At 39.6% G+C, this 12822-nt stretch overlaps 1 protein-coding gene across 1 annotated transcript; it reads left to right on the forward strand.

The window, feature by feature from the left end:
* LOC141780375 (bMERB domain-containing protein 1) lies at window positions 1-11024 on the forward strand. The gene is made up of 6 exons (XM_074655567.1): window positions 1-267; window positions 3584-3704; window positions 6160-6233; window positions 7628-7742; window positions 8494-8564; window positions 9303-11024. The coding sequence occupies exons 1-6, from the start codon at window positions 189-191 to the stop codon at window positions 9419-9421; spliced, it is 579 nt and encodes a 192-aa protein (XP_074511668.1). The 5' UTR covers window positions 1-188; the 3' UTR covers window positions 9422-11024.
* The last annotated feature ends 1798 nt before the right edge of the window (window positions 11025-12822 follow it).

The raw sequence follows: 12822 nt of genomic DNA on the forward strand, positions 1-12822 counted from the left end.
GTACTGTCTGACATCCACCTCTGTAGGAGTCTGTTCAGCATCTGTTGGCAGCTCTCCTCCCGTTATATTCCCTCACAACGTCACAGCAGCGCTGCATGGACCTAGCCGATACCTTTTAATATACATTTACACCCTGCACAACCCTTTCTTTTCACGAGTGTCTGAGAAGGGGAGTGTTTTTTAACAATATGGACAAAGAGAGAAGATCCTCTAAGCAGTACGGCTCTCTGGACAAGACGCAGGTGGACGAAGGGAAGGAGAATCCAGGTGAGTGTTTAGTGCACATGTTTTGTGTTTGAATTTCTCTGGATGCATGTTTAGATAGACTTAGTGTATGAAGTGATCAGCGAGAGGAGGACATGTGTCCATTGCACCAACTTTGAGCAGAGAGAATGAAAGCTTCAGGTCCCTGCAGATTCTCACTGTGAGAATGGTAAAGTTATCTTTCAGCAGGGTTTTAGACATCCTGAAGGGGGTCAATGGAGGAACTTAGACTTCAGTAGACTCAATATTTCTAGTTTGGTGTGGAGGGGAAGTATTTTCTGCAGGAGAACATGTTTAATTTTTTAATTCAACAGTTCAATTATGTTTTCCTGGAATATTTTCATATAGGGACCATAAGTTTGCTCCTATATTTTTCCTACATGTACATCTATATAAGAGCCTTCTTCCACACTGCCAAAAATAAAACTCCTCCAGTTATGTCATCTTTTTATTTTTCTTGCTTTAGAATCATATAAATAAATATAAAGATACTGAGGGAAAAAAGGTCTGTAAAGTTTCCAAGAATATTCATGAATTGTGTTGATGGTTATAAAAGAAAAATGGCTACAACTGCTATACAAAGGCAGAAAATAGTGAAAAAATGTGTCATCATTTTGTCACGTGACGTCATCAAATAGCTTGTTTTTTTCCAACCAATAGTCCAACATACAGATATTCAGTTTACTGTCACATAAGGCAACGAACAGCAGGTTATCCTCATATTTGGAAGCTGAAACTACAGAATGTTTTTAGCATTTTTGCTTGACAAATAACTGAAACAATTAATTGATTGTCAAAATAGTTGCAGATTATTTTTCTGGTGATCAACAAACCAGTTAATCGGTTAATAGTTTTAGCTTTAATGGGACATGCAAACGGCCCCACCACCTGAGCAAGACAAACTTTTTGGTGGTTTTGCCTCTTTTGTTGTTGTTGTTGTTTTGCATCTCTTTGTGGTCGTTTTGTGTCTCTTAGTCATATTTTGTCTCTTTGTAGTTGTTTTGTGTTTCCTTAAGGGTAATTTTGTGTCTTTTGTTTGTTTTGTGTCCCTTTGTAGTCATCTTGTGTCTCTTTGTATATTATTTTGTGTCTTTTTTGGTCATTTTGTGCCTCTTTGTAGTTGGCTTTTGTCTCTTTGTAGTTGGCTTTTGTCTCTTTGTAGTTGTTTTGTTTCTTTTTGGTAATTGTGTGTCTTTTTTGGTAGTTTTGTCTCTTTGAAGTCATTTTGTGTTTTTCTTTGAAGTCATTTTGTGTCTTTTGTTGGTCGTTTGTGTCTCTTCGTAGTTGTTTTCTGTTTCTTTGTGGTCATTTTGCATCTCTTCGTCATCGGTACATGTCTCTTTGAATGATATGCAGGTGAAGGCCATCGGGGCCCCTGACACTTGTCCGGTAGCCCCGTTTCAGTTATCCATCCATGTTATGGAGACACCTAACGTATATTTTTATCTTGATAGTGAGATTTTATATTTGGTGTTCCTCAAGGCTCATGTTCTTAGTTCTCTGTTATACCCATTTTACCATTGTCTTCTCTGTAATACCATGTGTGCAACATAACACACACAGGCACACTTGTGTTGCTTTATATAGCATATGGTTGACTTTAAATGTGCCTTAATGGTGTGACATTATTACTACAACTGCATTCTACTGAAATGATATGCAAGCTTTAAGAAGCAAGAGGAACAGTAAACAAGTGCATTTCCACAAACCTGTTATATAGCAAATATAATTAAAGTGATTTATTATTCATTGTTATTCGCTGATAATTCATGTGTGGGCATGCATATGCAGATGAATAGAGTTGTGGTATCACCAGTGTGGGTTTGGAGACATTGAGTGTTTGAGCAGCCCTGATATCCCCAGTGATCCAGTGTGTATGATCGTCTTTTCACACAAGGTCAGCTAATTAAAAGCCGATCCAAGCTCTGCTGGATGACTCATCGCTCCGGGTGAGGAGTAGGAGGCTGCAGGGGGAGGCAGCGTTGGAGCTACTCAGTGATGCTTGAAGAAGTACTGGAGGGGGAGGAAGTATCCAGAGAGCTCGGATCAGATCAGAGCAGGGTGGTGAATTTGATCCAGGGCACATTTAATGTTAAGAGCTGAACTAGGATCATTGCAGGTTTTACTGTGTCATTCATAAATGCATGCGCTTTCTTTGTTTGCTTCTGGATATTTAATTTATTCACATTAAGTTTTCCTTCATGAGTCTCCAGAGTCTCTTGAGAACCTTGATAACTGAGACGGGTGGTTTATTGGACATAATGATTGCAATTAATTAGGACAGCAACTATGTTTCATTTTCACTTTGCTCAGAATAACCCAGAACTGCCAAATTACTGTGCTAACAAAGTTAGAATAATGTCACAAAAAGCAGACTTTATCTAGCAAAAACATTGTAAAGCAATAGTTCAACATTTAAAATAAATAATAATAAAAAATAAAAATAAAATAAATCTACTCAGTTAGGCTGAGGAAAAGATCAACTTGGTTAGGCTTAGGCAACAAACTACTTAGTTAGGTTTAGGAAAAGATCAACTTGGTTAGGCTTAGGCAACAAACTACTTAGTTAGGTTTAGGAAAAGATCAACTTGGTTACGATTAGGCAACAAAACTACTAAATTAGGATTAAGAAAAGATTGACTTGGTTAGGATTAGGCAACAAACTACTTAGTTAGGTTTAGGAAAAGATCAACTTGGTTATGATTAGGCAACAAAACTACTAAATTAGGATTAAGAAAAGATTGACTTGGTTAGGATTAGGCAACAAACTACTTAGTTAGGTTTAGGAAAAGATCGTGGTTTGGGATAAAATGACCCCGGCAGTGCCGTAACTTAGGTACAGAAGGTACGTGACAAATAAATTAACTTTGACTTGTGGTTTCACATGGGACACGAACATCAGTCTCCTGGACAAAAGTCCGGTGTTTTTTGACCCACACATCCACCCCAACCTCCCCCCTACTGGGCATTCACCGCTCTTTATACTTCCTGGCTCACAATTACATGGATTACATACAAATCGATTTCATGCTGACTATCACAAAAAACGTGAAATTCGTGTCAATGTACACAAATCAATTTCGTGACTATTACACAAACTGCTGTGTGACTGGGCTATAATGTTACATGATAGAAGGAGTTGCCAGCCTCAATTTCAGCTGAATTTCACAATAAATTTGTGGATTGTAGTTGACAGAATGTGCTTCATTTTGATGCTTTTGTCATTTGTTCGATGATGGCCGTCACACATAAAGTCTTTAAAACTCTTAATCCCATGATGAGAACCAAATAAACATGTTTGGTCTTGCCTATCTTTCAGCGGAGGATGTAATTTCGATGGCTGACTCCACGATCACAATCGAGGACATCGAAGGAGAGCTGTGCAAGATTGAGCGGATAAGAGACATCCTGGTACGGAGGGAATCAGAGCTGAGATACATGTAAGATCTGCTTCTTCAATCGGAGTTCTCATGTTCAGTAAATAACATAGACACAAACAAAAGATACTGACACAGAGTGATGATCCAAGATGATAATACATGCTTCTCTTTTATCATGTCACTGTTTGGTCCTCTACACCGACACATACAGTAAAGCTCTGCAGTTCAGGGATTTGAATGCACCAAGACACTGTTAGCAGCCCCTCATGAACAAGAGATGATGCACCGTGACTGTCAGCCACCAACCCCAGAGCAGCCATGTGCATGATGGCAACAAGTGTGTGAAGAAAACAGCAGTGCTATTTAACGTCTTAGCAGACTACAGCACACACACATTTTGTTTCAGATCTTAAAAGATGCCCTTTACTCCGTTTCTCTCTCATCCTTACTTTTAATTATTTCACTCGTTTTCTTTCGAGACCTTCCTCATTATTTTGACACATGAGGATGGAAGTGGTGGAACGGGCACTGAGAGCAGCGACCAGCACTGTGGCCATATGATGAAACAGAGAATAACAACTTATGCTTGGCGTTTTGTTTTGCTGTGCGAGCCTTCAAAGTGTTGGTGGTTCATGATGAGACGTATGAGCTTCACATCATGTTTTCACTTCCATCCCAACATGTTCACCCGCATCCGCAGGGTGAAAAGTGATGCACAATCCCACTCCCAATGATAGATTGTTCTCCCATGTGTTGACATGTATTATATCAACTGCGAAACAGGCAGTAAGTGAAGCTCAACCCTGGTGGGGAGATTTGTTGAAACAACAAATTTGTACCTTCTGAAAACAAATTACTTTTACATTTCTGTACAGCTGAGGTTGAATTTGAAAAATCTGTAATCAGTTATTTTATTAAAGGTGCTCTATACGATATCCAGAGCATTAATATAGCAGCAAACATTTGCTATGTAAATAAAGATATAGAGGAGTAATATCTACCTGAGCAGAGAATGAAGTCAATCTCCCTCTGTGTGTGTTGTAATCAGAGCTTCTCCATGCTTTGTTGACATAGCTGGGCTGGCCGCGGTCGTGGTTAGAAGGTAACGCGCAAATTGCAAAACTCTCGCAACATGGTTAAGGTTAGGCATTGACCTTGAATGGTTATGGTTAAGATAGTTTTTGCAAGTTTTCGCAATTTGCAGGATACCTTCCAGACACGACCGCTGGCCCCACGTGCCTATTAGTTCATCAGAATCAGAATCAGAATCAGAATGGTGTTTATTGCCAGGTTTAAGAGGTATACACTAGGAGATTTCTTTGGCTTTGTTGGTGCAAGACAAACAGTATAATAACAAAAGAATAGATTTCATGTTTGTGCATGTGAGCGTGCCCCTCTGGCTAGCTCATGGCCGCCGCTCTGCCCTGCTCCTATACGGCGGTTACAGCTGATAGGTGATAACGCTGTCTCGACTGATGGTACTGTTGCCGTGGATGCGTAGCGCCGACCCTCCAGTTCCAACGTCCGGTAAACACTGTCCGCTCTCTCAAACTATTCCTGTTAGTATTCAGCATTTAATATTTGGATTCATATTTATGTATCTTTCATTGTTTTAAAATGATGAATGTCTTTAGTGTTACTAGCAACATGGCTCTTGGGGTGGCAGTCTCGTTGTGATGGTCGGTCAGTCCACCACTTTGGTCCAGACTGTAATGTCTTCATAACTATGGCCATGAAAGTTGGTACAGATGTTCATTGTAATAATTATTAATTAGCAAATGCTAGCCTGCATACACTCTAAGCTGCATTATACCTGCCAAACATCAGCATGTTAGCATTGTCACAGAGCTTCTAGCATGTCTTGTTTTTCTTCTGAAATCCTGCTTCCTGCAGTGGATGCAGCACCATTATTTAGGCTGACTGCGTCATAAACAAGACGACTCTCATGCAAACACATTTTGAATAAACACCCCTGAGTGGCAGCATATGAGTCACACTGAAATATATAGTGCTGAAGTACACTGAAGTGAAACCTATTTTATTAAACCGACAGCTCAAGTAGCCTACATACTGTCTATGTAATACAGTCATTTTCCTCTTTTTGTCATCACTGTAATAGCAGCCAACACACAGAGAGACACAGACACAAACACTTGTGTGACCGGCCCCTGATGTTTTGAAATCTGCGTCAGAGTCAGACGGCGAAATGAGATCTGATAGTGTCAGGTGTGATTCATTCACAGAGGGCAGCGTCGCGGTGTTATTCCAGCTAATAAACTCACAGACCTCGCTGTCATCTGAGTCCAGTGTTTTTCTGTTTGATAAGCTCCTACAATTTCACACTGATGTTTGGATGTAAAGTTGGGAAGGATATTGCTTTACTGCCATTATATAAAATCCATTCTATGTTTGTTTATAGAGCTTTTGAAAGTCTAGTTGAAGTCTACTTTTATACACTGACATCACTTGCTTGCCTGCAAAATATATATTCATAATTTGTTTGTTTTCCACTCAGGATGGACGACATTCAGCTCTGCAAAGAAATCACAAGGCTGAAGACGGAGCTGCAGAAACTCGTCTCAATTCCAGGTAAACTAAAAAGCAGTCACTGTCTTACTGTGTGTTGTTTGTCCCATCTTAATTAATCTGCAGGCATTTCACTTAAAGCGGCATTAGGCAGAATGTTTTTGGCATCATTGGGCAAATATTCCATAATAACCTTTCAGCATATTGTAATTCAAGTGTTCTGAGAGAAAACTATACTTCTGTACCTCATCATGGCTCTGTTTTCAGGCTTTGGGGAGACTTTGGCCAATCACAGGTCATTTCAGAGAGAGAGCATTCCTATTGGCTGTTCATTCAACGGAGGCAGCTGTCAATCACTCGCGAACTTGGATCAAACGGTCAAACTAGGCGGCGCTGATCAAATATGAATCAATATTCTGTTACTGAAATGCCTATTTCTCGCCTCAAATGTTTTCAGAAACAACTTGTAGTGCACTGTTTAGCCTTGGCCAAGGCTGGTGCTTGGTATTTCCTCAACTGATCTCAACATGGCGGCCGGGTCACAAACTTTATAATTTTACAGCTAAACAGTACACTACAAGATGTTTCTGAAAACATTTTATGTGAGAAATAGGCATTACAGAAACAGGATATTGATTCATATTTGATCAGCGCTGCCTAGTTTGACCGTTTGATCGGAGGTTGCGAGTGATTGACAGCTGCTCAAAGACGGTAGACTCCAGCTTGGCTCTGATTGGTTGTTTTCCTGAAATCTTGCAGATGCCATTAGAAGCACCGGAGGACACAGAGGCACATTATTTTTTTCCGATTACCTGTCTCATGCACTACTGTCAGGATATAGTGACCGTTTTATAAAAATATTTTTTTTCCAATTCTACCCACTGCTGCTTTAAGGTGCGGCACATACAGTTCTTATTTGCTGTATTACTATTGAAAAGACGTCAGCCAACTGTAGCAATGTGATTTTATGACCAGCAATTACCTCTGAGATTGGGACTGGAGGGAATTCAACACAACAACAGAATAAGCTGGTGTTCTTGTCACTACAAACTGTACAGACTTCAAATAACAGTGATCGACTCAAGGTTTCCCCTTTTCCACTTGAATTCTAGTTATATGATATGTTTTCTGTCTGAAAATGTTCAGATAGATAGACTCACATTCCTCTGTTCATTAAGTTTAGATGACAGTTCTAGTGTAGAAGAAGGTTGTGGTGTTAACTAAAGAGATAAGTAGAGACTAGTCTTGTTCAATTCTGTGTGCAATTAATCAGTGTAACACGTAATTTCTGGCTATATACACATGGACTGTATATAAGAAGTGGACGTAGTCACCGTGACGTCACTCATTGGTTTGTTTACTGCTGTTTTATACAAAACAAAATGTATATAATAGTTTAGTATTGTAACACTTGTTGCTGTATTTTTTGTAAGGCTTGTAATGTGACTGTTGAACAGACAAGGACAAGTCCAAGGAGGACAGGGAGAAGGAAGAAGAGCTGCTGCAGCAGATCAACAAGCTGGTGGAGACCAGAGACTTCCTGGTGGATGATGTGGAGTTTGAACGGCTGAGGTGAGGTTATTGAGTCAATCGGTTGAAAAGACTTTGACTTAGTGATGTTTTTCTCAGGCGCAGCAGACATTACAGTGCTGTTGGTTTACAACACAATGAGTTTCATTAAGGCAAAGGTGAGCAGTTCTAAAGGTCTGGATCTTCAGATTATGGTGAGATTGAGTTTGTAAAAATTAAACTTTTCAATTTGCTTTTAGCAGGTCTTGCAAGTGATGTTTCCACTAAGGAAAGTTCCTTACTCAATACCTATTGTTAAAACAAACTGACATATACTTATTTGCACCATCTCAGACTATTGATCCAGACAGTTTTTTAAAATGGTCTGATCTTCATAGCTCTGTTTCTTTGTGATCCGTGCATCCTCTCTGTATATTTACACTGAATAATAACCGCACCGTCACTCAGATGTTTTCTTTGTGGTGCTAAATTAGCTGTCGCCACCGATAAGCAGAAGAAGAATCTCTTTGAGTGACATTTTGATTGGTCTCAGAAAGAGATTACAGGGATGTGAGAGGCCATCTTCCTTCATTAGTCAATATGTATGTGAAAGTAGATTTAGAACAGGATTGTGTGCCGATGCAGCGGTGGATTCACACCATGCACAGTAGATTAAACTCATCTCCTGTGGATTTGTCAGTCCAGCCTGTAGTCTTGGTTTTCTCTCAAATGCAGCGCAGTGACATTTAACGTGATTAAAAAATCTTAGAGCCACATATTTGACAAATAAAAAAAAACTTATTCTCCTCCACAGGGAAAGAGAGGAAGACGGAGAAATGGCAGCCTTCTTACAGTCCAAATTTCCCAAGACATTGGCTCCAAAAGGTGAGTCTAACCACGAGGCTGTCATGCGGAGGCTTCCAATTAAAAGTTATCTTTACAGCCACCGTTTCTCTCCACTTATATGAGTCTTGTGTGCCAGAGGATGAAGGTGTTAGGTGTTGAGACTTTTTTCTGGTAGTTGAACCAGCTGTAGGCTACGGCCCCAAACAAGGATGATGTCTGATCCAGACACCGTGCAGAACTGTTCTGCTACAACCCCTAATCCCTAAATCGCTCTGGATGACTGCATCAGTCAAAATGCATCAGAATTATTGAGTCATAATCCTTAAGATGTCTCTCCTGGTTGATTCGGTGACACCTGGGGTACTGGTGGTAACAGGAAGTGTTGTTTAATCCTACAAAAACTCCTTGAGCTAAGCTTAAAAAATAGTTAATTACTGATATTCGCTATTGCTGAATGGAGTTTTGATTTCTGAAAATGTTAAAGGAAAATTTCAACAATTTGAGAAATAAGCTTATTCTATATGCTAAAGTTACGGCCAGCAACTTAGTTTAAAGTTACTGTGAGGAACTTTTAACTGGTTATGAAACAGTCTCAATGTAGTACCGATGCCTGTATATGACCTACATAAGTGTTATCTTACTCTAAGCAAGAAAAGTAAAGAAGCATATTCTCCAAAATGTCAAACTTTTCATTTTAGGAAGTGAAGATGTAGAGGATGAGAGTGTGAACATGCTGTGGTGAATAAGAGTTTGCTGTCACGTCTCCTTTTCAATCAGGTGCTTTGGTGGATCAAAAGGTGGTGTCCAAATCCCAGCAGACATCCTCGCCATTTCTCACTAAAACTGGACTCACACTACTGAAAGACTGCTGCGGCTTCACCTGCTCCATCATGTAGCACAACCAAAACTGCCTCTACGTGTGTGTGTGTGTGCTTGTGTGTGTGTGTGTGTGTGTGTGCCCTACTAAGAAAGATTATCCTCATTAATCTTCATATGCTTGTATGCATAATGTAAGCGACGTGTATTATAATATATTATGTGATTTGCTACTGTGAAATACTGCGTTTATATGTCTTGCAGAGGGGAAGCTGGCTGGCTTATAGATATAATAATGTTTTCTGTCCAATTAAGGTAATTAGATATTATTATGGCTGCTCTGACTATCTGTTTGTAATGTATTAGATGCTGTAAGAGACGTCATTGAGGGAACAAACTACACTTGCTGTAGTTCTGTAGCGAAATATTATAATAACATTGTTAGGACTGCAGCTAGTGATTACTTTCATTATTGATTAATCCGGGTTTTTTAAAGAGGACCTATTATGCTTGTGTGCTTTTTTCCTTTCCTTTATTCGGTTATATAGTTTTTGTGCATGTAAAATGTCTGCAAAGTTACAAAGCCCAAAGTCCACGCCAAAGGGAGTTACTCTCCCCCACAGAAACACTGCTCCTGAACTGCCTGAATTGCCTTGCAGAGCGCTTCAGACTAAGTGTGAAAAGAGGTGCTGCAGCACAGCCGGTATGAGAAAAGTAAAGCGTTTTTTGAACTTTAAAGCATGTAAACATGTTCTAGTAGAAACCCAAAATACAAGTATGGACCTGAAAATGAGCATAATAGGTCCTCTTTAAAGTCTATTCTCATTATTCAGTTAAATGTTTGGTCCATAAATTGGTCCATTTGGCAGTAGCAGTACATTGGAGGACAGATGCAGTTTATTGAGGTAATGTAAGATGACAATTTTATGAATAAAATAAAAATGCAGAAAACTTTGTGCTTTCTGTTGGTCATTAGATGTAAACAGAGTTGAACAAAAGTGATGCCGATTTTTGCAGAAGGTTTTCCTGCTGTAAATATTGTATATTTGATTGTTACAGTTACTCAGCAGGCCACAATTTAAACCAAAATCTTTGTCTGAACCGGATGTAATAAGTCATTAAGTAAAATGCCTTACAGTCTGTGTTTTGTAAAAAAGATTTTCACTTATATGGTCCAAAAAACAAAAAAGTAGGCCCATCTATAATCTACCATTATTTCAGCTCGTTCTCATTCCCAGGGCATCAAATACAGATGCTTTGTCACGCCTAATGGCATTCAATACAGCCGCACAAGGCATCCTTTAGCGCCGGTATAAGACGCACCGGGCTTTCCATTAACTACAATGTGAACCCATCCGCAGCAATAGTAAGACTGCTGTCTGTGTCCTGTGCGTTACGTTTCACTTTCACTTTACTAGCAGCTGTTTGTTTGGGTCTCGTGTTCACAACGTCACGTCACATTTTCACTGTAAAAACGTAGTAATTTTAAGCCCAACCATGTTGTTTTTTCCTAAACCTAACTATAATGGTTTTGTTGCCTAAACCTAAGCAAGTGATTTTGTTTAATTCACAACATTAAGCATGTTTACTGTAACTGAAAAAGGACGCCGAGGGTCTTACAAAGCGTCAGTATGTGGCGAGTTGGGATGAGAACGTGTTGATTATTTTGTGTGACATGTCATCTTTGCAATGCTGTTATAAAAAAACAGTTCTATCGCTCCTACTTTTTCAGGGTACTCAGCACTTTTGTCTTAACCATTAGTAGGTCATTGGAACCTATACCTTCTTAAGTGGGCTACATTAGAGTCCATACAATCCATTGTTTATTTAATGAATATATGCTATATTCATAATTTTGCAGTTATTTGAATTTTACACAAGAATTATTGAAGATTCTTGTAACATGTATTTGGCCATATAATTTATTTGCCAACGACTGATCTCCTTAATTCTACTCAAGATCTCAGGTGGTGTTTGACTTCTGATTTAATGTTCGACAATATCTCAACTTGTCACCAGGGACAAGTGGAAGCCGGGACTTCCTACTCCAAAGAGCATCCTGCCGCCATCCTGTGTGTTACTGTCATGACAACGGGATGAAATGGTGGTATGTGTGTGTGGTGGAGGTGGTGGTGGTGGTCAGGGGTTATTATTGTTCACTGTGGTGAGGAGAAAACCAGATGGTTTCAGTTCCACATAACTTACCTCAGCTGCCTTCACCTCTCATTCACACACACACACACACACACACACACACACACACACACACACACACACTGCAGCCATAGATGAGTCATACAGCAGACTTAGAGGTGAAGCACCCCCAATAGCAAGATCATCTTTAATTGTCTGATGGAGCATTTTGTCTGAAGAATACTCAGTTTTAGTAGAAATCAAGGACCTGATTGAAATGTTTTTCCCTTTCTTCAATATTCACTTGCTGCACCAGATTTGACTGGTATAAGGCCATAAAATAGGCGTTAGGGGCCTATTACGTTGTGAAAGTGAAAGTGAAACGTAAAAGTAACACGTTCTAACATGTTGTTAAAACTAAATGAAACGTCACGTTTTGAACACAAACAAAAAGGCTTCTTTAGGTTTAGGCAACGAAACTACAACTTTTCTAGGTTTACGCAACAAAACTACAACTTCTTTAGGTTTAGGCAAAAAAACAGTTAAGTTTAGGGAAAAACATTGTGTTTTGGGTTAAAATAACTGCGAACACAAAGACAACTACACATTGTTAGTTTCACACAGGATGCAAAACTCCAGTCTTCTGGGTGAAAGCTCGGTCCTTTGTGTCCAGCTGATAAAGGCCCGTCACAGCTGGCTGCAGATTAACAGACCTGCACCGCTCTCCACTGTATTTAATTTGCAGGCTGAGAAGACTGATCAGGGGGCTACACACTGTGAATATAGACAAGTTACTGCCAACCGGCTCTAATTGGATGCTTGAGGGAAAAAGCTGCTTGTTCTTGGCTGCAGCGTTGGCTGAGACATTTAACGGTCCCTGGAAAGGTGATAGCATGCTCTGCCAATTAAAGACTTTGTGCTTTCTTTTTTCAGCTTTGACTCTAACTTCTTGTGAAAGCTTTTAATAATCCCAGGCTCAGTCTTGGAGCATACACTTTATGATACTACATGTAATGTAGCATATATTAGGAGCTGTATGTTAGCCCTCCAGCAGTTTATATTGTGTTCTCCTGGCAGTTGTCTCCAGGGAAAGAAATTGAGAGATGTTTGTGTGAGTACATGTCAGCATATCAGCACTGAGAGCTACGAGAGGGAACAAAAACAGAGTGATAAAAGGTTGAAATGGAGGGGAAAGAAGATAGAAATGGCAAAGACGGTGAAAGGTGATGGGAACGAATGCACAGACAGACATCAGACTTTTTTCACACATCTGATACGTTTCACACTGAGGAGTTGTGATGTCTAACATATTACTTTTCTGCCAGCAGTGTAAAATATGCTAATGTCT

Source organism: Sebastes fasciatus, chromosome 13 (assembly GCF_043250625.1).
Source record: "Sebastes fasciatus isolate fSebFas1 chromosome 13, fSebFas1.pri, whole genome shotgun sequence".
Taxonomy (NCBI): Eukaryota; Metazoa; Chordata; class Actinopteri; order Perciformes; family Sebastidae; genus Sebastes; species Sebastes fasciatus.

Coding starts and splice junctions, on each gene's coding strand:
- LOC141780375 (XM_074655567.1), top strand. CDS start 189: ATGGACAAAGAGAGAAGATCCTCTAAGCAGTACGGCTCTCTGGACAAG. Junction 3,705..6,159: donor GAATCAGAGCTGAGATACAT/GTAAGATCTGCT, acceptor TTTTCCACTCAG/GATGGACGACATTCAGCTCT. Junction 6,234..7,627: donor GAAACTCGTCTCAATTCCAG/GTAAACTAAAAA, acceptor ACTGTTGAACAG/ACAAGGACAAGTCCAAGGAG.